The sequence below is a fragment of the Centruroides vittatus genome, unplaced genomic scaffold, assembly GCF_030686945.1.
Source record: "Centruroides vittatus isolate TY-2023 unplaced genomic scaffold, ASM3068694v2 contig_2433, whole genome shotgun sequence".
In the NCBI taxonomy this organism is placed as follows: domain Eukaryota; kingdom Metazoa; phylum Arthropoda; class Arachnida; order Scorpiones; family Buthidae; genus Centruroides; species Centruroides vittatus.
In genome coordinates, this window is record NW_027121533.1 from 617,490 (window position 1) to 642,713 (window position 25,224).

The 25,224-nt window shown below is 30.1% G+C and overlaps 1 protein-coding gene across 1 annotated transcript in view; it reads left to right on the plus strand.

The window, feature by feature from the left end:
• Window positions 1-25,224, plus strand: part of LOC136971289 (ATP-dependent RNA helicase DDX3X-like) — a 58,996-nt gene that overhangs the window by 17,707 nt on the left and 16,065 nt on the right. Inside the window, exons 2-8 of the mRNA XM_067265752.1 lie at window positions 5,248-5,296; window positions 8,939-9,103; window positions 15,562-15,687; window positions 19,646-19,739; window positions 23,870-24,043; window positions 24,163-24,262; window positions 24,352-24,487. Of these exons, the coding sequence (XP_067121853.1) occupies window positions 5,248-5,296; window positions 8,939-9,103; window positions 15,562-15,687; window positions 19,646-19,739; window positions 23,870-24,043; window positions 24,163-24,262; window positions 24,352-24,487 (844 nt within the window). The remainder of the gene's footprint in view (window positions 1-5,247; window positions 5,297-8,938; window positions 9,104-15,561; window positions 15,688-19,645; window positions 19,740-23,869; window positions 24,044-24,162; window positions 24,263-24,351; window positions 24,488-25,224) is intronic.

Genomic DNA, 25,224 nt, shown 5'->3' on the forward strand with positions numbered 1-25,224 from the left:
TTTGGTTAATAATTTACTGCATTAAAGTATAATACATCCATTAATTTGTTACTACATAAAATGTTGTTAGCTATAGAGCAGCAGTCCTACTTATCGAAAATTAATGCAGTAATAAGAAAACAAACAAAAATTTTTTATTTTGATAGCACAGAAAGAGCTCATAAAATTGAGTTAAAAAATTAAGTTTTCTTTTGTTGTATACAGAAATAGAGTTGATAATCAATAGAAAACTAGGATGGTTTTGATATAATCAACATGGCAGACATGTAAAACTACATGAATTAACAACACACAAAAAACCTTTTTTATATCCCAGTAGGGCCTACAAACAGATTTAGACAAAACGAATGTTTTTGACCATAAACTTGATCTTCATCAGGCTATTGACTGGTATAAATTCAAAATCGGAATTCAAACAACATGTTTAAAAATTATTTTAAATTCCAAAATATTTAAACATTGGAAAATAATTTTTGCCGTACGTGTTAGTAAAGTGATAAAAATATCCTTACATCACCACACACAAATAATAAGATGTAATTACAGGTGTAGAAACATTAGCTACCTGCTAGTGTTGTTCCTGTTTTTTTCATAGCACCACCTCCATGCATACGAAATATTAGCGGCATCCTTTCCATTAATACAGTTGCCAGCCAGGCCAGCTTTGTATATTTCTAATGCTTCCAGGCTGTGAAGGTGTTGACCTGATCAGACATTTTTACCAATTTGGCCTTATGGGGGTCGGCTTGTATTTCAGGGTCAGTGGCATAGGCAGCTAGGACGGTGGTATGCCTTCGGTTGGCGATATCATACCTGTATTCCTGTATCCTTTTGCTTAGTGAGTGCTTCGTGGATCTGATGTATACTAGATCTTACTGGAATTTATGGTCTCTGAGAGGAACCATATAGACACCCAGTGCCTGACTTTCCTCTGTCTTGTCTTTGTCATTGTGCAACAGCCCATATACTGTGTTAGATATCTTATATGCAATCTTTGTCTTTGTGGGTAGCAATTTCTTTATAAATGGAGCTTAGGTGCTGGTTGTATTACACCATCGTGTGTGATTGGTTGCTGCTATGATTATGTGAAATAATTTTTAAACACATTCAAATTCTGGTTTCGAATTTATACTGGTCAATAGCCATGGATGGCTATTGATGGAGACCAAGTTTATGGTCGAAAATGTTCGTTTTGTCTAAATCTGTTCGTACTGGGATATAAAAAAGGTTTTTTGTGTATTGATTTACCCTCCCCAGGAATTGTGTGAGAAGTTGTTCTACATGAATTATTTATCATTTAAAATAAAGCTTAAATGTACCACTATATTAGAAAAGTTTTGGATACTCTAGAAGAATGCATTAAAGACAAGAAATTTGGTGCGAGAGAGCCTATGGTGAATAATTTGCTATTTATTTGTGTTACCATTTATTTGAAATTTTGGGTTATATTCATTAATGTAGAATACTAAGTCTGAATTGTGAGCAGCTTAGTGTGCAGAGCTAAGAATGTTCTTAGCATCATTGAATGATTATTCTTTGTCAGACAGCTAAGAAAAATGGCAAAGTTAAAATCATGGTGGCAACAGTTGTCACAAATGAACTGTGCAAAGTGGATGAAAAATGAACTTGTTTAATCTGGCATGAGTGTGAAGTTACAATCATAAGTGTGAAATTTTTCAAAGAAAAACCAGAGAGGCAGAGTGACATCACTAAGCATAGTAAGTCTACTAAAAGTAGTCTGAGCAAATGAGTAACAATTCTTACTCATATGATGGAATTTACTAAGAATATAGTCCAATATATGGCAAAGCCTGACTAAGTCAAAATTCTATATTATTGTACACACCCCTGATTTCATTTCAATAGTACCAATAGTAGATGATCACAATTCTGTTTATTAAAAGAGAAATATTGTGTTTTAGGAAAATGCAATTTGGGTGTAAGCATAGATTTTGTTTTTTGTTAGAATTTTTCCACAAGTGGGACCTAAGAAGATTCAAAAACAGAAAATAAAAAAGTAACATAAAAAAAAAGCTGTTCTTAGTTACAGCTTAGTTAGAACAGACTATGATGATTTACTTTTTTGAGTGATGTAGTCACACGAAAAGGGTTCTGTAAATTAGATGAATGTTCATCAATCCAAATTTCAAAGTTAGTTCAAATGAAATTCTTAACAGTAAATATCATTTCTAGAATATTTTTGAATGATGATTATATGAATACTCTGAAGACTGCTGTTAATAGGTTCAACATCTCACAAGAATTGGATGTGGTACAAAAATAAATACACAAAGAACACCATAAAATCCAGATGAAATAAAGTTCATCATAATAAATGAATGTTTTTGACAATTTTAAACTGTCGTCATCAGGTTAATGTGAAAAAGAATATGGAAGATAAAACATAATTTTAAAAATGGACAACTTCTGTTCTATTGGTTGGAATAAATTGTCACATGTGATGTTATCTTTTATAGAATAAAGGCTGAGTAAACAGTCTTTGATACAATCCAAGTATCAGATTAAAACTCTTATTCAATAAATGATGCCACTTAAGAGATTTGAGAAAGGTGCAATGGTTCAGGTGTGGCAAAGTGGCAAAAGTACTGTACAATGTTATGTCGTCGGGATCCCACATTTATTAACTTTAGCCCAAGCAATTTTTTTGTTTCATTATTATAAATACCTAGGTCAGTAAATGTACAGTACATTTTAATTTCTAAGATCATTGTTTTTATCACCTTCTTCCAACTCAACCTCACCAATCCCTCACTTCGTAAAAGCCCAAGAAATGCCCGACACATGCAATTAGTTATTATTTACTTTAAATTGATTTAGACAAATAATAAGTACTTCTGAAATACAATGAGATTATCATAATAAAAACTGAAATGCTAAAACTATATTTGAGTTTTTTAAAATTTAACAAGATAACTGGGAATTGTGAATATATAATAATTTAGATGTATCAACTTTCTGAAGCATGACATATTGATACTAAGTCAAATGATTGCCATAATTAATCGGGCTATTAATATGCTATAATTAATAATTAGAAAACTAAGTAAATTGGTACTAGTCCCGCTCCAGGCTAGTTTTCTTTTTTCTTCCAAAATGTTCTAAATTATTTAATAAATTATTAATTTAGATAAGAGATGGTGCTTAACTTTTACCTCTACTATCAAATTACTTAGTTTCTAATTATTAATTATATCATATTAATAACCTGATTAATTTATGATGATCGTTTGGCTTAATATAATAATTTATTTTACTAGATTAAAAGTGTCTTGGGAAATAATGAAAAGTAAACATTTTCATTGGTTATATTTCTTGGTAATAAAGTTACTTTAAGCAGCTTTTAGACAGTACAGCCATCTAAGTTGGCCATTGTGGCACTAGTTCAGTAAGGTTCATAAACACTGAAAACAAAATTTAAGATGGCTGCCATGAACTTCAAGATTATTTGTGAACTTTAACTAAGAGATACAGATGTCAGTTGCTTCCTACAAAACTTATAACATTAATTATAATTCTGTGTTGTCTTAGACTAAATATTTTTATTTATTTGGAAAAATTTTACAAAGAAAGCAGCAATAGGATTGTTTTTTTTGAAAATGGAAATTATTTAAAGGGGGTTGATAACAGTTTAATCATGTAATGCACACAATAATCGATGTAGGCTGAACGGTTTATATCGACGCTTTTTCAGTTTTGAATTCGGAAATTATTAATATTTCATAAAAAATGGTCATTGTCATAAAAAATCAAGTGTTTGCGTTCATTTAACCATGTACAGTACAAAAATATTTTCCTGCAACAATGAAAATGGATGATGTCATACCTGGGAATTAAGTTTTGCTGTAATTAAATATAATAAAATTTTGTGAACAATTTATTTTTGGTATGATATAGTAAATCTGCATTCATGCTACAGTTAATGTTTATCTGATAACTTTGCAGTTTATTCATAAGAATTTAATACAGCATTCCAATATAGCTAAATTCATTTGCAATCCAACGCAAGTGTTAGCTAATTATTGTTCAAGAAATTTAACTTTAAAATTTATCAGCTTTATCTGAAAATTATTTCACCTTTTCTAAGATAGAATTTACTTTTTTTTTTTAAATTTGAAATTGAAAAGGTGTAGTAAATGTGAGGTTAACCAAGGGTAGGAGATGGAGGACGATTCCTATCTTCTCTACCTCTTAATGGCACAAGACCTTGAGGTCCGACCTCGGTTGTCAAAAGGATGATTAAGGCTCGAGCGGTCAATGATTAGTTACGGATTTGGGATCGTAAGATCTCGTTTACGTCAGGAACTGACACCAATCTATCAAACTTCTTGCGGATAGATACGCGTTTTTCGGAAGCATAAGATGCCGATGATGAGGGTAATCGAGGAAGAAACGCACACTCTTCTTATATTAAACAAAATATCCGTTTATTTTGTGATTAATAGGGAATACATCAATTAACGTATTGGGAAGTATTTATATCATCGAATCGAATTATTAAACCGCGTCTCGAGTGAACGGAGAGAGAGAGTTTACAAAACATCGCGAGCAGGATAAATACCTTAGTGATCCGGAGATTTGTGATCCTGAGATTTGCACAAAGTCCGAGGAACGAGAGTTCGCTTGAAATTAAGAGTCAATGGACTGTAGATAGATGAAATGGACGGCTTCAACAGTAGGAGATGATAATCCACGACACACACTTATCAGTTGTCGAAACTCTCTCTCTCTCTGCGTCATCGTTCGTTTTTCTTTTATTTCGGAATCTCGGGTTCGAGATTTTTGTGAAGTACGTCAAGGGTGGAAGTCCTTTTTGACCAATGGTGAATTACATGATATAATTATTTTTCAACAGTTAACTCATCTTCTACAAGGAAGTATTACCGTGGGAACGATGGTTTATGATTAATTTTTACGAGAAAATTTGTCGGGTGTTTTTCCGTTTTTTGTTTCTGTGTTTGATTTAACCCTAACTGTCGAAAATTGGTTGGCAAATAAAATAAAAATTTGTTATTCTTATATTCGAACCTTCACATAAAATTTTATTAGAATTTCTTGTAATATAACAGTAAATATAACAATAATAATATACTAAGAGTATTTACACTGATGTATGTTTTTTGTTTTTAGTTACAAATATTTTTAAAAACGAAGTTAAGTAGAAATAATGTAAACTTGTAATTGAAAATGTCTAAAAACTTATATATAATTTCTGAATTTTTTTTTTAGTTTGCTGGTCTAGACGTGAACTCCACCATTCAGAGTGGAGAAAAAGCTGGTAAGTTTTTATTTGTTTATAAATATAATTAACTTAGTAATGTTAATTCTTTATTATAAGGCCAATTTAATTGAAAATTTAATTTTATTTTACTGAAAACTCATATGCATATGCTACAATGGATGCAGTCTGGAGGAAGAGAGGTTTTGGATCTTATTAAATTTTTATTTTAAGTTTTGATATATTTGGAATATCTTACTTTTCTGGCTATTATCTGTAGAAAGTTTTTAGAAAAGTTTTTAACTTTTGGATAATAAGCTAAAACCCAACAAAATAATTGTTTTTACCATTCATCATTACTGTTAAAAGTGTGAAAAAATGTTTTTCTTCTAAAGCTTCCAAAAAGTTTTAAAACAAAAATGTTTTGGTCTCTTAAAAAAAGCTGAGTTATGAACAACGATCTTTTAGAAAAGGATTAAGAGAGAACTGTTTTAACTAAATATCTTTAGAAAAGAAATTAAACAATTCATTTCAATGTATGTTTGAGAGTAAGACTTTAATTATTAAATGTTGTTGCAAATTGTGTTATTGTAGTGTAGCAAATAAACTACAGTCCAAATTTGTGTGGATTGTGTGATAAACCCTTGTAGATAATTCAGATTATTGTGTAATATATCTGTGAATTATAGATAGGCAGCTATAATATTATAAAACTGAGTTATTTATCAAGTAATTGGCGATATTAATAATCTTAAAAATATACTTTGGTTAATTGACTGTTGATGCATTAATAGATTTTGGCTATATTTCTGAAATGTCAAATTCATATGAGCCTAGCTATTAATGAACGTTTAGTTTAACATTCTTTTTAACATTTAAAATTGATTCAAGATGGCTTTATGATACAGCATTAAAACAAATGGTTATTATATATGCAGAAGAGCATGAAAATAAATTCTCAGAATATTACAATTTCGTGGCATTTGTATTGTTCTTTTAACTTGTTACTTAATTACAGAATAAAAGTGATTAGTCAAAATATTTCTTTCCATAACAACAAAAATTGATTTCAAAGTTCTGGTGCATCTCAGAATTAAAGAAATATGGCATAGCCTATGTACTGTACAGCAAGTCTTCAATAATGTTTCATTATAATGGTATTGAAGAAAGATACAAATATATTTGTATTCAATTACAATTATCTTGTTGAATTTTCTTTATAAACAGTAAAACTCTTTCGATGATTTGGGAAATAAATGCTAGAGGTTGCAAATGTGATTGAATTAGAATAATACTAACTGAATTATATTTTATTTATATCAATTAGTCTATAGTAAAATTGGTTTCATTATGTTATTTTTCTTAATGTCACAGTTCCAAGAAACTTTGAACAATGTTCAGTTAGAACTATAATATATATATATGTGTGGGTTAATGTGAGCCTAGGTATACAAAATGGCGGCGCTTCCGGTCGCCATCTTGTTTGCACACGCAAATGTGCAAACAAGATGGCGACCGTCAACAATAACATAAACATGCCTATATTTAATCTTTTTTAAAACTAAAACATTTTTAAAACGTAAATTTGCTACTTACTTTTTCCCCTGCTTTTGGTTACTTTTTCTACTCTTGGACCAGAAACGAAAAATAAAAAAGTCATCATACTACCTATAAATTCAATTGATGCATGGATGAAGTGAATTACGAGATTCTATACATCAGTGGTTCGAACAAAATTTGCCTGTATTGTATATAAATTTTACTCCTCTTAAGAACTGCAGTCTTATGATTCACATCTCTCGACTTTTCATCTATGATAGGCAGCGTCTCCATAGATGTTGGCACCTGCGATCCACGGCCACCTAGCCTTCCATGTGTCATTCACGTTGTCTTTCGTGTCGGAAATCACTATTACATATACTTGGTTATGACAAATTTAACACATTTAACACACATTTACACACTATAAACGCACATTTAAACCACATTTAAACACATTTAGCTCACATTTGCACACTTAAACAACGTTGAACACACATTTGCACACTTTTAAACACATTTAACACATTTACACACTTTAAACACAAATTTGAACCACATATAAACCCTTTACAAAATTTTTACCTCACTTACACAATGTTAACACACCTTTAATACACTTTTATGACATTTAACATGCATTAAACACATTAATGACACGTTTATCATGTTAATTACCATTGACAAACTTTCCTCCTCGATAACTTTAGACTTCGAGTAAATTGTACAAACTTTGAAAAAAACACATACACTTTAAAAAAATTAACAACGTACATAATCCGTCTACATAGTAACCAAAATTTGAAATTCACATTATTCCTCATGTTTCCCGAACGGAATTTTTTGATGGATATTTGCATACGAAGTCATCATTACTATCAGCGCCATCTACATTTCTTTTCTAAAAACACTTGCCATCGAGGTTACCGGAAGCGCCGCCATTTTGTATGCCTAGGCTCACATTAACCTATGTATGTGTGTGTGTACAGTTCAAACTTTTATAACTATAAGAAAGTTGCTAAATCCTGAAAAAAATTTGCTGTAGGGAAATTTCATTAAACAGACATTACACTTTTTGGTAAATAAAATATTATTTTAACATAATTTATTTATTTTATGGAATTTAAGTTAATATGAATGTAGTATACAGTAATGGTATAATATAAACGTTTTAATTTTAAATACGTTTACATTTGTGTGTTAAAATACTTAGAACTTGGTTTAACTACATTTTCATAAAAAAAAAGTATTTTTTGTTGCACAGAACAATTAAAAAAATGTTTTCTTTGTAATAATCTTCACACTTATTAAGAGCATTAAAACTAATTCAGCTACATTGATGTAAATGCAGGTTCTAGCACATTTTGCTATAGGTCTCTCATCATTCACTAACTTCAAAATTAATTTGTGATTTGTTATTGTGGTTGATAAGCTACTCAGGAATTCCAAACTTTGCTACAATGTCGTCGTCGTCTTGTTTTTATTTTTTTAGCTTTTATCAACTTCCTGCGACACATTAATTTTTTTAGTAATGCTTAAACACTATATTAACAGTTCTTCAAATTCCAACTGGACAACTTATTAAATAAAATCTCGCTAACCTCAAAAATTAGTCCAGCAGTTGTCTAAATTATCACCTTTCTAACATTTTTGATATTTGTTAATTGTAAATTGTTTATCTGTCAATGATGACATTTGGACCTAATCTCTCTTCCTTCTTTACAACTGGTAGCCACTTGGAGGCAGATTACATGATGGTTTTAAAAGCTAGTGAACAGTAGTTCTCACACCTGGACCTCAGTTTTACAAAGAGTTTACAGATTGATATCTGAAATTGAACCTAAACTGGAACTCGCCCCAGATGGAGTAATTGACTTTTAATGATTGATGATCCTTACAAATTAAAAAAAAATTCATTATATAAAAATTTTAACTTTGTTGTTTAGAAGCAATTTTACATATATTTTTGGCTGAAAAAGCAGTGTATGATGCAAATATTTGTTATACAGAGAGATTTGCTATATATGAGTTCATAATATGGAAGTTTGAATGTATAAATATAATTACCATATCATATGCTTTTGTTTTAGTTATTTTGAGTGACATATAACAAAAATTTATTGATTTATCAAAAACATTAAAGTAATTTTTTTTATTACATAGGAGTATATAAACCTCCTCACCTCCGTAATCGTAGCAACCAAGGAAGTGGATCTCAAACCACTAGTGATTGGAGTTCACAAAGTAATCGTGTAAGTGAAAGAGATAGTCGTGAACCAACTGATTGGGACCGAAACCGATATTCAGATAAAGGTGATCGATACAGAGGTAAAGAAATTTAAGAAAATCCTTTTTTTTTAGTAAAGAATTTTTCAAATAACAGTTTTTATAAATTTTTAAATAGATCTTTGTTTTTGTTTTTTAAAATGGTTTTTAAAATTGTAAGGTTTGATCTTTTGTGCTTTATAATATATATATTTTCAATTAATTACTAGTATCATTTGGTATTATTGTTACTTACTGTAGATATTATTGTAACAGCAGTATATAACAATGGGTTGTTTTTCCATGTTTATAGAACACACTATTAATGATTATTTATTAATGATTATCTGATGCATTTTGTAATCTAAAATTTTTATTTAGTTTTGTAAATTCTTTTTCACATATCACGTCTGACAGTTTGGGCATAGAAAGAGAGAGAATAACAAATCAATCATTATACATAGATGAAGTAATTAGTAAGTCACAACAAATCTTTATAATTGACTTTTACAACTAACCATTAAAATGCAAAGATTAAAATTCCAATTTTGTCACTTGAATGACATGAGGTTTTCAATCAAGCCTTTTATAAGGATTGAGTTGCCCAAAATTAATCCAATCCGACTGAAGTTTTCTGAACTTTGACTCATTTGAATTTAGGTTATTAGTTCCTAGTTTTTTGGGAAGAGGTCTGACTTGTTATCATTATCTGGTGAGAAAATCTTGATAAGGGCAGATATCATCATCTGTAAGAATGTTAGAGTTGAGTGAAAGTTACAGAATTTAGAATAAAACAATTAATAAAATATAGCAAAATAAATCAGTATTAGATCCATTAATAACTTCCAATCATACTATATACTTTTAAAATCTTCTGGTTTCTAATTTTAGATCTAAAGAAAAGAAATCTAACATTATGTCTCTCTTTGCAACACAAAAAATTTTTAATTATTTCTTATGTGTAACACTAGTTGATATAGAAATGAAGATTAGACAGCAATCTGAATAGCATAACAGGCAATACATCTGCACAGTAAGCAGGAGTTGTTGAGGATCTGCCAGATCAGGAGTTTGAATCTCATTCTGTGCTGATCTTTTCTTCCAGATCATTCTAAATTAATTTTCTAATTATTAAGTTCAAGATGGTGGCTTAACCACCTATCTCTAATCTTATTTAATAACTATTTAGCTTTAAGTAGTCTAATAAAGAATCCTGCTGTTTGTTTGATTTATAAACTTAATTAAATTTACTGTAAGACAGTGTTTCTCAACCTGTGTGCAATGACAAACAAGTGCATAGTGAAAGTGGCTCAGGTGTGTCATGGAAATATGAAATATTTTTTAAAATATTGAATAAACTTTTTTTAAAACTTTATTCATTTTTCATCTTTTTACTGCTGGCTGAAGGAAGAAGGATGTATTCATTAAAAATGCCAATTGTTGCAAAATTTGCAGCGTCAGCATACCTCCCTCATGAAAGTTCCTGTGTCTAGGCATATGCCAGTGTACCAACTCTTTGGAGTTTCTATAAATGTTGCAGCTTGTTAGTTTAAAGATTGATACTAGCTCTTTATGCATTGATTAAAATAGTCTTTTTATTTTTATGCTATATTTATGAGTTTGTCTTGATGAAGTTGAACTTTCGTATTTTCAAAATGTTTTCATTTGGTTTATTTGGTTATGGCAATGCAACACATGGTGAAATGCCTTCCAGGAGGACCTTTATGGGAAAATAGTCCTATTTAGGTATTACAGATGTGAAGAAAACCTGGAAAAGTCTACATGGTCAGCCTAGTGGTGAGGTGAGAACCCTTGACCAACACCAACTACCAGTGTTCAGTGGTTTTATCCACTTGGCCACTGGTCAACTAAAATTTTTTTAAATCAACCATAAATTTGTTGCAATTTTAAACATTTGGGTTTTTTTGGTTAACAGGATGCCAGAAGACAATCATGAAAGACTATTGCATTTAACAATTTGGCTCATGTGACGGTGCCAGCCTCAAGTAGCTCACTTGACTGTTCATGGAGTGCTTGATGTTATATAGTTTTAGGGGGGGCAAGCCCTCACCTGGGTGCAGAGGTGCAAGCACTCATGTGAAGCATGTAGAATAGGTGGTATACTGATATGTGTTAAAAACTGACATTTGGAAATGAATATCTTGTGAAGGGTTAACAATACTGGGGTGGTGTGAAACCCCTCATTCAGAACTTGAATCTTACCCATTGCTGTACATTTCAGCTGGCATCCCATTAACCGAAAAGTACCAAACATTTTTATTGTAAAAATTATGATGTGTTGCAGAATCTTATTAAATGAAGCGTGTTGCTAATCATAAAAGGTTGAGAAACACTGCTATCAGATATAGATTTAAATTTATACAGGGGGTCTGAAATAGGTTTGATGGGTTATAGAAACTCATATTTATTGTAGGAAAATAGTTACATGGTTTGCCTTAATTAGTAAGCAAACTCTTTCTCATCTTTATGGAATGTGTACATGCACTATGCATTAATCTCAGTATTGAGATGATATTTGATCTTTTTTTTTTCACTTTGTTTTGTGGTTTATTTTTTCCTTATCTCTCTCTCTCTCCCTTCCTCCCTCCCTCCCTCTCTCAACTAAAATGAGGTTATTCAGAAAAATAGTTCAGCTTTGAAGAAGTATTTGACTGAATACTTACTTTGTAGCCAAATATATGCAAATACAGTAAGACCCCACTTAATGTTGCCCTGCTTAACGCTGTTTCAGTATTACGCAGTAGTATTGGAATTACCCGAGATCGCACGCAGTGTTGGGATCAAGGCGTAATATCAAATTTTAAAGCTTATCATCTATGGCAGGCATTCCGACAACTGATTGATAAGACAGATGGAGCAGATAAATGATCCATTAGAGATTTTTGGAAAAACTATAATATCATGGATGCTGTAGACAATGTCAATCTTTCCTAGAATAAGGTGACTGAGAAATGTTTTGAAAGGAGTATGGAAGAAAGTATGGCCGGAGCTAAGCAAGGATGTTGGCACAAGATAATCCATTGTTAATGTCGACGAAATTGTCAAGCTAGCTAATGAAACAGGGTTGGATAATGTAAATGTGCAGGATATTGAAGAATTATTGCAAGTTACAACTGGAGAAAGTTTTTGTAACGACGATCTTAAAGAATTAGTAGAACAACAGGTGCATGATGACGACGAGATTAGTGTTTCTGAAGATGAGGAACAAAAGGAACTTTCAACGGATTTTCTAAAAAAAATGCTTAGCCAGTATAACGGAAATAATGGATCAGTTTATACAAAATGATTTCAATTTTGATAGAAGTTCAAAGGCAAGATGAAGTGTCATGGATGCGATGTCTTGCTATTGACAACTGCTTGCTGAACGAAACAGGAAACGGCAAACAATGTTAGATGACTTCTTCACAAAGAAACAAAAGATGTCAAATGAGGAAGAACCTTCCTCATCACAAACATAACTTCTTTATTCAAACTTTTTTTTTATTTTCATGAATGTTTTATGAATAAATATCGATATTAGCAATAAATAAGTCTATAATTAATGTAATAAAAAGTATTTAACAATAAATGTTACAAAATAAAACAAAAAAAAAAAAGATAAATTTTCCTATTCTTTGTTCTGTTTCACGTATCCCCCTTATTTACATGTTAAGATGACTCCGTTTAATGCTGTTTCGTTTAGCGCTCTGTCATCTAGGAACACATCCCCCACGTTAAGCGGGCTCTTACTGTACTGAATAATGCTATACTGAATAATTCAGGCCAACATACTAATGATTACTATACTTTTGACAAATTTATACGAATTGTATAATTTAAAATGGTTTAACCTGGTAAAAGGTTATATTTTATTTTGATAACCTTGGCAATGTTAGAATTTATCATTTATTGTTATATTGAAATTTCTGCCATGGCAAAGCCATCAAATAGTTATAATGCAATTGCTGAACTTTCTGAAGATGAAATGCACTAGTGTATCATTGTTTGAAAACTTGGTGTTTCTTGCCAGACAGTTTAGAAGATAGAGGTTCAGGAGCTCGGGCATAATGGAGAATGTCCAAGGAGGGGAAAATACACTGTCAGAACCTGTAGCTTCAATGATATTTTCAAAAAGAGAATTCAATGAAAAGCAAGAGTTTCTCTGAGAAAAATTGCAAAAGAAGGTATTAATTGAAAAACTGCACATCTGATAGCTAAAAAGGATCTTCAAATGACTTCGTAGAAGCTGAAAAAGAAAACAATATCTTGAAATATAGAATTATGCTGGCAAATATTTTTTTCACTGATAAAATTTTCACAATTGAGATTGTGCTCAATCTCCAAAAAAAAAAAAAAAAACATGAAATGGTCTCATAAATGTTTGGTATTATCTGATGTGGTTATGTATTGTCAGTGTGTGTTATTTGTCATGATATGGAGAGGAATTTGCTCATCAGACAAACTTCATGTTTTTGTGTCTGAACGGCCTCAGTTACTGTATGGACTGGAGAGATACTTTGGAAACTGTCATTGTAAAGGTCCGCTTTTAACATAGCGGGTCGAAAAGCCACGTGACTGAGATAATTGGTCCCACCTGGCGTTGGGGCTATAAACGGCCGGGAAGAACAAAGGAGTAGCGTCTCCGTTTAGGGGTCAATGTGTTTGCCACGTGTCGGTCGGCTTGGAAAAAAATGTAAACAAGGGACGGACGCGACTGTAAGCTACGCCGTCGGGAGTAGGGCGGACGTCTTTGGAAGCTCTCAGGGGAAAGGAAGGACCCGATTGGTCGCAAGTTGTTGCCGTGGAACCCCTTAAAAGGTAAGGGTGACGAGAGGAACGGGGAGAAGGGCGAGAGACCGGATACGTGGTAGTCTCTGACACTTAGGAAGCCCGTGAGGTGTAGAGAGAGTTTTCTCCTCTTAGGAATTCCTCTGAGAAGGGTAAGTGTAGAGACCGGACGGCCACGCAGTTGAGCCAACTCCGCAAACTGACCGGAGTTTCCCCAGAGTCTAATAGTCCCCAATAGACAAGCTGTTACGTGAGGCACCACACCTTTGTTGCATTGTGTGTGTAATGTTGTCAAACTTGTACATCCCATAAATATTTGTTTTGTAAATAAACTGTAAATATTCACTGGACTGAGTGTGGAGGTGTAGCTTTCCTCGAACCATCGTACGGACATTCTCGAGTCGTAAGAACCAACTCGAGACGGATCATCGTAAAGATCGTAGCAGATTACGTAAGGATCTTCACTGTCGTCATGCCTAGTGCTCAGGAATATTTGGAGATTCCTGCAAGATCTGTTGCTTGTTTACCAGGAAAGATTGACACAGGAATAACAAGCAGAAAATTTTCTTTGATTTCACCAGTATCAAAGAATGGCCATTGTATTTGTCCAACCCAAACCCAATGACTGATCCTGTGCAAAACCCCACAGGAATTAGCAATTGTTAAAGCAGCCTCCTGTAACTGAATGGGACATATGCATTACAGCTCAACTATAAATGGGTGGATCTAGGTTTTTCAGGGCTTAGAACTTATTGAAGTCCAGTGGGCCCATTTTTTTGTTAATACAAATAATACTATAAATTATCATTATTATTATTATATTATTAATATTAACTATTTTTTGCTATCCAATAAGTGCTCATTGTTAACGAAAAAGTATTAAAAATTTATGATGATAATTCAATATTTATGGGCCCTTGACACTTCGGGGCCCAGGGCTTAAGCCCTATTAGTCCCTATGTAGATCCTTCCCTGACTTATAAATAACACTTTCCCATACCATTTGGCACTGTGTATTGGAGCCAAGGGAGGAAGGACATTTTGAAAGTTGGTAGTCTAATTAGATATGTTGGTCATGCTGCGGGTTACTAGTTTTAGTGTTGATTACTATGAAATAATAAATTAGTCAAAAGTCTTTCTCCATAATTTATTGTTACCTTATAATTTGGACTAAAGTGGGTGATACTTTTACTTCATAATAAATCAAATAATTAGGAATAATTTACTTGTTAATAAATTATTTTATAATACAAATTACTAATATGTTATAGAAAGTTAAATTATTCTAACTTTTTTATGAAAGTTTTATGAACCACTACTAGTTCCAAATTATAGCCCAAAACATCAATATTGGTTTGAGTATACTTTGGGTTATTAGTTGCTTATGCATTAGTGAAACAGTTAATAAGAAATTATAAAATTTTTAATTTTTTTTCCCTTATAGTATCATTGAAATTGATTGATCTTAAAACTTTTGTTTAGGATTCTTTAAGGATCATTCTTTGAAGTTTTATGAAGTATTTTCTGAACACATCTACCTGTTTTCATATAAAATTGCACTGAAAAATTAATTATAGTAATTTAGTAAATCATATATTAAACATCAATATAACGAAGAATGAGTTTTATAAAAATTCTTTTTATATTATGTTCAAATTAATGATGCTGTAATATTCAGTTCTTTATTTAATAGAAAAATAAAAAGTACTTATAAAGATAAATTTGCTTTTTAGATCCTTACAATAGAGAACCGTCTGGAAGGACTGATAGTTATAATAGAAGTTATCCAAGCCGAAATGATTCTAGTAGTCGAAATTACAGTGATTATGAAGATTTGAAAAATGTAAATAATTGGGAAGGTAAGTTAAACTTTATGATAATGCCTTTTTTTTTTTTTATTTGACTTATTTTGAAGAATACTTGATTATTAAATATAATGCAGGTATTACAAATAACATATTTTCATAATTTATTGTAAATTTATAGTGAAAAATTTGTAGAAATAATGACTGAATTGATATATAGCATGCAAGATAATTTCTTTTACTACCCTTCTTTAATTGATTGTGTTCAATTCTTTTTTAGTATTGTTTGAGACAGTTTTCAAGATTATTAAAATGTTGTTACTTATTTTGTATCTTTATTTTCTAAATTATTAGATTATGTTCAGATATTATTATTTATAGTTTTGCTTATTAAATTAATATGAAATTGCTATTTTTGTTGTTTTACATTTTCCTGACTATTTTCAAAGGAATATAATGATAAATTATATTTTATAATTTTTGTTTTTTTTTAATTATTTAAGTTATCTTCTTACTATTATTTAAATACAATTTTTAAAATAATATAAAATTTTTTAATTCCTGCTTTAATAACAATAGGTCTAAAACAGAATATAAGGATAGAATTAATGATTTTATTCTTTTTACTTAAGAGAATTCAGCTAAATTAGTAATAAGATCCAATGAATTTTTAAAGGAAATAGCATATTTTCTTTTCAATTATTTTATGTATTTAGTACAAGGAAATCCTGTATGTACAGGCATATAACAAAAATACATTACAATCACCAATATCGATTGCAACACAAAATACAATAATGTTAATAATACAGTGCAGAATAATAAGCCTGTTAAAGAACAATACAGTGATAATAACAATAATAAATAGTACCAACAATAATAATAATCGTAACCAAAAAAGTATAAAATATACACAGAAGTGACAGTGAATAGTCGACGCAAACTAGTTCTAAAATTTTTTTTATATAAGAAATTAAACAATTATATTACCTGAAAAAACTTCAAGAATTTTCTGACTTGCATTTTTTTTTAAGTGTTTAGTAACTTGTTTGTTTGCAGAGAGTTGTAGTGGTTTCATTGTTTAAATATTTTCGTATATTGAATGCATTTCATAATTTGACTTTTGTAATTGATATTTCTATGAATATTTTGTGTTACATTTTTTTATTTTTCATTTATTTAAGCATACTGGATAACTCCATGGTGTGGGAAGAGAAAAACAAACACTTACAAATACAAAAATCTTGGTATTACAATTAACATAAACATTATACAATTAGGACAAAATAACATGAATTAAACTAGATTTAAATTAAATTAAGTTTGGGAGCATCTGCCAGTATAAATAAAATTAATAATATTTCTTACCTATAAAAGACAAAATATTAGTAACAAAGCCACTAATTGACAGAGGCTCCTCATTTTGTGTTATATGTTATTAAACATCATATTGTGTAAAATATAAAAATTGTTTGTTTCAAGCTATTTTCTTGCTAATAATCTTCCATTTTAAAGATAACAATCAGCAAAATATAAATATTTATATTAATTGTTACAGGCAAGGATTGACTCTAAAAAAAGCTGATTTCATATAAATTAGAATTGTAGAAATGTTAACAGTTATAGTACTATGATATCTTTATCAGTTGTGAAGATATTTTAAATTAGTAAAGATTACAATGAGTGCCATTAAATATCTTGTAATGCAAATATCTAAATGCTGAATGTTTTCAGGCTGTAACTTAAGTAAACTTTTAATTGACTTGAATTAATCTGACCACGCCACAGCAAGGGTGATGCATGTGCATCATCCTTGCTGTGGCATGGCAGAATGATGTCAACTTTTTTGCTGCAGAAGCAGATTTTCTGGCACTTTTCTCATGCCACGAAAGTTGGTTGAATTCTATCTTTTGCAGTACAGCCTCCGCCAAGACACATTTTTATCGGCCAATAACAGTTCATTTCTCATTCAACACAGAATCACATAGTTTTAACCTGGGTGAGTCACACTGGGTCCATAACTTATTTCAAAGGACAAAACAAGTGAATCTTACTCAAAATAGTATTCTTTATTGAGAGATCTTAATTGAGGAATAAGCATATTTTGTACACCAGTTGTTTCTGGATCCAAGAAAATATCTCTAATTGAAAATCTTCAACAAAATTTTCTAGCCAAATAAAGCAAGCTGTACAAAACAAAATTTGTAAACGTGGATAATGGCAGTGTCGGTATCATTCTCCATCTTGAATACTGTATGCATACGCCAAAATCTAAACAGATTGCCGCTTGTGTGGTTGTGCTGCTGTGCGGCAAAGATGCGTTTGTGACACCACCTTTTGTTGCTGCATGTGTGCATTCACCCTAATTGATTGTATGATTATATGATTCAAAATAGCAGGCAAAAGCAAAGATCTGTCAAAAATCTGGATGCAGATGTTACCAGTTAAATATAACTGGTAACATATCTGCATAGTTTAACTGGTAACATATAGCAGAAATTGCAGATCTGAATTTCACTCTGGATTGATTTTTTTTTCTTTCAGAACCTCTAAATTATTTACTTTAATTCTAAAATTAATATTAATACAAGATGGCAGCCTAACTTCCTATCTTTAAATAAAATTATATAATTTATTAAAGGTTTGTCTGAATTATAGTGTAAAAAAACTTTGAATTTTGTTATTAAATTTGGGTTAAGTTGTATTTATTATAGATACAAACATCTGTTGGGTAGATTCTGTGTGCAAAAAGTTCTAGAGACTTTTCATCAAAAACATTTGAGTTGTGTTCTCACATTGTCTAAATTACTGAACTACCGCTACTGAAAACTGTTCTGAAGGGATTGAAATAAATGCTAATCTGAAGTCATGAGAACGGGGATGGCACAAAAAAAATCACATACAAATTCCAAAGTTTTTTTTTTCAAGTGGTCAAAGATGCATATGATCTAGCATTTCCATACTGGAAAACCACACATTTTCTTGCTAATGTTTGCTTTCTTTAATGGATGCCTTCATATTATAAAGTTTGGAACAGTACTTCTCTGTATTAATCATCTGATTTTGAGGTAGCAGTTCATTATAGGTAACTCCCTGCCAATTCCACCCAATTTACTCAGCATTACCTTTTTATGTATGTGAACTGGTCTTGACTACATTGCAAAAAAGGGGTTGTTTTTCTCCACAATTTTTTTCACTGCACATTAAATGGGTACCACATCAACTGAGTCGGGTACCACATCAGCTGAGTTGGTACCCAACTCAGCTTGTTGTACCCAAGCATCATAACCTCCTAAGTTCCTAATTTGGTAAATGGCTAACAACCAATCCTTGAATAATAGATAACACTACTTCATTTTCCCTGGTGTTGTAATATGGTTCTCTCAATTAATGTAATGATTGCATAAGCAACAGCTGAGGGTCTTCCAGAATGTGGTGCATCTTTTAGAAAGAAGTTTCCTATGTGGAACCTCTTAAACTACTTTTGATATCTGTGGACATTGACTTCAGTTTCCCTATAGACAACAGATTTCTTTTGTGCAGTTATTGTATTTTTCTTTTTATGAAAGTAGAAAAGCATAAGATGATGAAAATGCAACTTAAGAGCCTTTATTTTTAAATCTAAAAATTTGAATATAATAATAGAAATTAATACCGTATTTTATGGACTATAAGATGCACTTTTTTTCTTCAAAAAATTGCCTCCAAAATGCAGGTGCGTCTTATAGTCCGTAGCGTCTTATAGGTATTTTAAAAAAAAAATTGCTTAAAAATTAAGGTGCGTCTTATAGTCCGTAGTGTCTTATAGTCCATAAAATACTGTAATTTAAATTTGTAATATACATTACAGAATGTTATGTTGAAACTGACAAAAACAATTGAATATAAACTATCATTAATACCAGAAAGAATTTGTAAAATTTGTTTTCTTTTGTAATGCTACATATTATTTTAAGAATTTTAATTTAGGAGAATGAAAAAGAACATTAATAAATATATATTATTAATTTAGGCAGTGACAAAGGAGGAAGAGCAGATTTCTCAAATTTTGGAGGAAGAAATCGGAAAGTTAGCTCTGATAGTTACATATCACGCAGGGGAGATAGGTTGGTAACTTTTTAAATATTTATCTTTTTATATGAAATATTTTTATTACACATTAAACAAAAAATGTTAGCACAATACAGAAGAATATGATATTAAAAAGTGATTATTTTTTGCATTAATATTAAAAATCTTAAGTTACAATTTAATTAATCCACTCTAAGAGATGTATAAATTTGGAAATATTTTTTGATTAAAGCTTGCTATATTCTTCTTTATTGGTGATGTTAAATGTTTACTTTAATATTAATTTATACATATACTTTCAAATTTTTGAGCTCATTGTCAATGATATTAACTGTTACCTGACGACTAACCGCGCCCCCTTGTTCAGGTTCTAGTAACGACTGAGGGCATTATAGGTCAGTTAATGTCAGTCAGGTGATATTTTAAAAATTCACCAAAAATTAAATTATCATTATATTCATATTAAAAAAAATTATATACATTTACTAATATTTGTTTTAAATACTATATTTTTCAATACATTTTAATAGAAAATTTAAAATAAAAAATAATGAATGACATCTAAATATGAAAATCTGTATCATTTTGTCAAAATTAACATTCTCCAGTTACCTAGTTTGTTTCTGGCACTAAGCCAGAACCAAGTGGAATATTGTTTTGTACAATTCTATATAACATTTATGCATGTATGATCTTTTGTTTCAAAATTATTGCACATTATATCAAAGTTTTGTTTTGAATCAAAACTTTTATACTGCTATCAACTAATATAATGAACTAATATACTTCATTCACTTCATATCGAACAAAAATATAAATTTTTGTAATAAACATATGATTACCAGTAGTAATACATGTAACATTTGCTGATATTTTAGATAAAAATAAAAATATATAAAATGTCAGAACTGAAGGTCACAACTTGAATATTTATAATACATTGACTTATTATAACATGAATGAACTTATTATAGTAATATTATTGCATGAATATGCTAAAAATAAAATAAATTATCAGGAAAACAAATAAAGAAAAAAAAGCATTAATTAAAATTTTTTAAGTCAACAAAACACCACCTGGACAAAAATATGTGAAACAAATGATAGACAACACGTTGCCATCAAGTGCTGACATCTGTTGTTGATAAATTTTATAAAAATCGATTTTTAACAGGGTGCCTACAAATCGGTACCCTGGTCAACATTGTTGATAGGAAAAGGTACATACAGATCGGTACTCCGGTCAACAAAGCGTTAAAATAAACATTAATAATATAAAAAGCCATTGTGTGTGTTAGTTATAACTCCTGCAATTTTTATCCAATCCAGATGAAATTTTGGTTATATTCATTTTATTTTTCGACAAAGTGTAGGCTATTTATTTTGTGAAAGTATTAGCTATAGAATAAATGTTTTATCAATTTTGGATCAGTGATTGCAGTTATGTTGCAGTGACTTCATTTAGTTCATGCTTGATGACAGAATTTCCCTTAAGATGCATTTTTAAATATTTTGGCAAATGGCATATTTTAAACTTATTACTTCATTAAATTTAAACTTTAAAAAAAGATAGCTGATTGTGCCATTTCTACAACAAATTTTTAAAAAATTTTTACATAGTGACCATGTGACAATCTGTTATCCAATCGGAAATAACAATTTAATGAACCCATTATTTAGAAAGTGTTATTGCTCATCTAAACTACTTAATTTGTAGAAATAATAGCAACTTTTCTTGAATTTTTTGAAAACTCTACTTCTTCATAAATAGTATTCTATCATGCTTGATGGGGGAATTTCTAGTTCTCTTAAGATTTTTAATAAACTAAAAAAATTGAATATTGACAGTATAAAAATATTAAAACTTTCTTTCTTTGATAATTTTGAATATTATTATTATTATTATTAAAATACTGACTTAAATTAAAACAGTTTTTTTTTAAATTTTAAATCCTAATTGTATAATTAATAAATGCAGAAAAAATATACAATCAAATCTTTTTATTTAGCAGAACAAACAAAAATGTTGTTAGACATTTATTGTTATAATGGGAATTTTTCAAAAAATATTCTTTTCCTTATTTAACAGTATCAGACTACAAATATGGTTATTTCTGCAAAGTTATACAATGTTAGAACAGAAAAACATGTAATATTATTAGTCACTTCTAGTAAAGATTTAAGTGGTTTTATTCCATATTATTTCTACAGTAAATGTTTCAGCTAAACAAAGCAAAAAGTGATTATTAATTTTTAAGTTAACAAAATTTTAGATGTTAAAATACCATAAACATGCTTAATCTGACAACTCTACCTTGTCTGTCCTACTGCTTATTGACTAAAGGTGATGTTTGTGGTGAAATTGCTGTATTAAAAGAGTACAGCATTTTAAGTCCAAGAATGAGTGATATAAATTAAAATTGGCATTTAATTTACTGCATTATCATCATTGCAGAGAAACGAAAACACTGTGTACTTCACAAGTAGAGTAAGAAAACATGTATCGTTAAACAGAGATTTATCACAGTAGAGGATATTGTTCAATCAGGAAAAGTTTTACATTAAGCTAATGCAAATTGTGTAGGGAACTACTTAATTTTGATTGAAACATTTAAAATAACTCTACATTTATTTATATTGTATAGTGCTGTTTCTATTTTTTGAATACCTAATACATTTTCATTTCAATGTTTGCATCATGAAGTTAAAAACATTTTCAGATATAAACAACTGCTTCACAAACCTGATTTTTTTTATTAAAGTCAGATTAATTCAACAGATTGTTTTATTTTCAGATAGACCAAATTTTACTTGAATTAAACAGTTGTAGGGTTATTGGTATATGTAACTAAAGTAGATAACATGATGAATGGTAATAATGAAGTTTGCTTATATACAGATAATAGCAACTAAACTACAATTTGCTCTTCTGCAGCTGATGAAGTGACAAGTTTCTTGGCATCGAATGTAATTCATTTTGACTTCAGACATTAAAACGTGAAAAATGTGCATCTTAAAATCAAAGAAAGTAATACTTTACTCACTCAAAAACCTTTTAACACTTTATACTTAAACTTTATTTTAACATTTATAAATCCTACAATACGTAGATTACTACACAATGACAAAGAGCCAATAGATCTATTTGTACTCCAAAAGTATACATAATCTTCATAATGGACAGGAGAAAAAAAAGGAATTATGTTATTTAGGGACTAATAGGAGATTGTTAACAGTGAGAATCAAGGAACATAAAAATGACATCAATAAATCCAACTATAGTACAGCATTAGCGATGCATGTACTGGCTTATCCCCAATCAGTTTCTGTTCTGTGGAACAATACTAAAAATTATCCTACTGACTCATTACTTAGAGGAATATTTTAGTTTTGGAATAAAAAAGTTCTGTCTTTATTAGAACTATATTGATGCTAATATTCTGAGGTCACGTGATGATGTCAGAATTTTCAGGCCTACTTTGTTAACAAGTTCATCCGGAGTTGGAGTCGAATCATAAGAAAAAGTCGGAGTCATGTAAACATTTACCGACTCCACAGCCCTGATTAATACAGTTATGTAAAGATTTTGTTTTAGCTCAGTTAATTCTTTAAACCTCACGTGGTAGGCACAAAATTGATCTTTTTTTATTTTAAGTGTATTCAGATATTACATTGTTATAAAATTATCTAGACTTAACTGCAATAACAATGGCAGATGTAAATATTACAAGTTTTATATTTTAAGAAAATTTTCATAAAAAGTTAATAACAAAGAAGTATAAAAAAACAATAATTATAAATACAGAATGTTGTTTTTTAGTGGCAATATTTATTTCAATTTGCCAAGGAAATTATCTTAAATTACTCTAGAAAAGAATTGTTGCCAATATTTCTAATTTTTTAAAATAAGATTTAACTAATTTTGTCACATTTTAAGTGCTATGAATACTAGTTACTTAAAAAATAAAATTTAGGAAACAGTTTATTTGTAGACTATATGTAAAATATATATTTAACAGTATAATATTGAAGAAATCAATACTACATTGGATATGAAATTAATATATTTTCTTGAAACAAAATTTATTTATTATTTTACTCGAAATTTACTAAAACACAGTCTGCTCTTATATACAATTAATAATTCATGTAAACAATTTTCTAGTGAACGTGATCGTAACTGGAGAGATCCCGATGCTCCAAAAGAGGCCCCACGGGATAGCTGGCGCGACGATAATCACGGAAATAGAAGTTCCTGGGATCGCCGAAATGGCGGTAGGCGTTCCGAGTTCGACGACGATTGGAGCAGACCTCTCCCTGCAGATGACCGTTTAGAAAGGTTTACAGTTTTATTAAATTTTATTATAGGAATTAATATTTCTGAAATATATTGAATTTTAAAATTATAGAGAAATTTTATAATTTCTATAAATTAGTTACATCGTTTACATTTTATAGGCACTTATTTTCTCAAGGGCATACTGGTATAAATTTTGAAAAATATGAAGATATTCCAGTTGAAGCCAGTGGTGAAGAATGTCCTAATCATATCAATACTGTAATTAAATACAATTTTTTGTCTCTCAATATATTTTTTCATTTTGAATAAAACTTGAATTTATTTTGAATGAATTCATATTATTTTAGTTTGATGAATGCCCACTGACTGAAATAATTCGCATGAATATAGAATTAGCTCAATACGAGCATCCCACTCCAGTACAAAAATATGCCATCCCTATTATTTTAAGCAAGAGAGATTTGATGGCATGTGCTCAGACTGGTAAGAGTTTTTCATTATATTTAAAAAATATTACATAAAATAGGAATTGTTAAAAATTCAAACAATAAAAAGTAAAAATATACGAGAGAGTTTTTTCAATTTGAAGTGTTAATGATGGATAAATTTTAATTGAACATAATTATCATGGAAAATGGTGGATATAACAAATGTAAATGTCATGTAAATGTAGTTTTTTGTTTTTAATAATTAAAATAGAGTATGTTGGTGAGTAGTAGATGTGCTGTCTTTATTCATTTAATCATTATTAGAATGACTTCAACAAAAATTATTTAATGATAATCTTATGCATGTATTGCAGATAGATGTTAAATTCATAAATACAGTCGAGTCCACATAAGTCGACACCTGGATAACTCTACACCATCGGTTAAGTAGTCACTTTTCTGTGGTCCCGGCCGACTTACATAGGCATTAATGTTAAAAAACTTCGGTTTACTCGACACTGTTCAACTCGTCACCACCGGATAAGTCGACATACTTTTGCTGTCCCCCACACTGATAAGTCGTCACCCCTCCTGAAAAAATGAATTCACTCTGCATGTGTGGTGCAAACTCATTTTTTTCAGGAGGGGGAGTCGATTTATTTATTAATAATTGATTTATTAATATATATATACATATTAATAAAAATGCCTAAACATTTTATGTATAAAATAATAAAAGATAATCAAAAAGAAAATATACAATCTACATTAACACCACACCAGAATCCAATT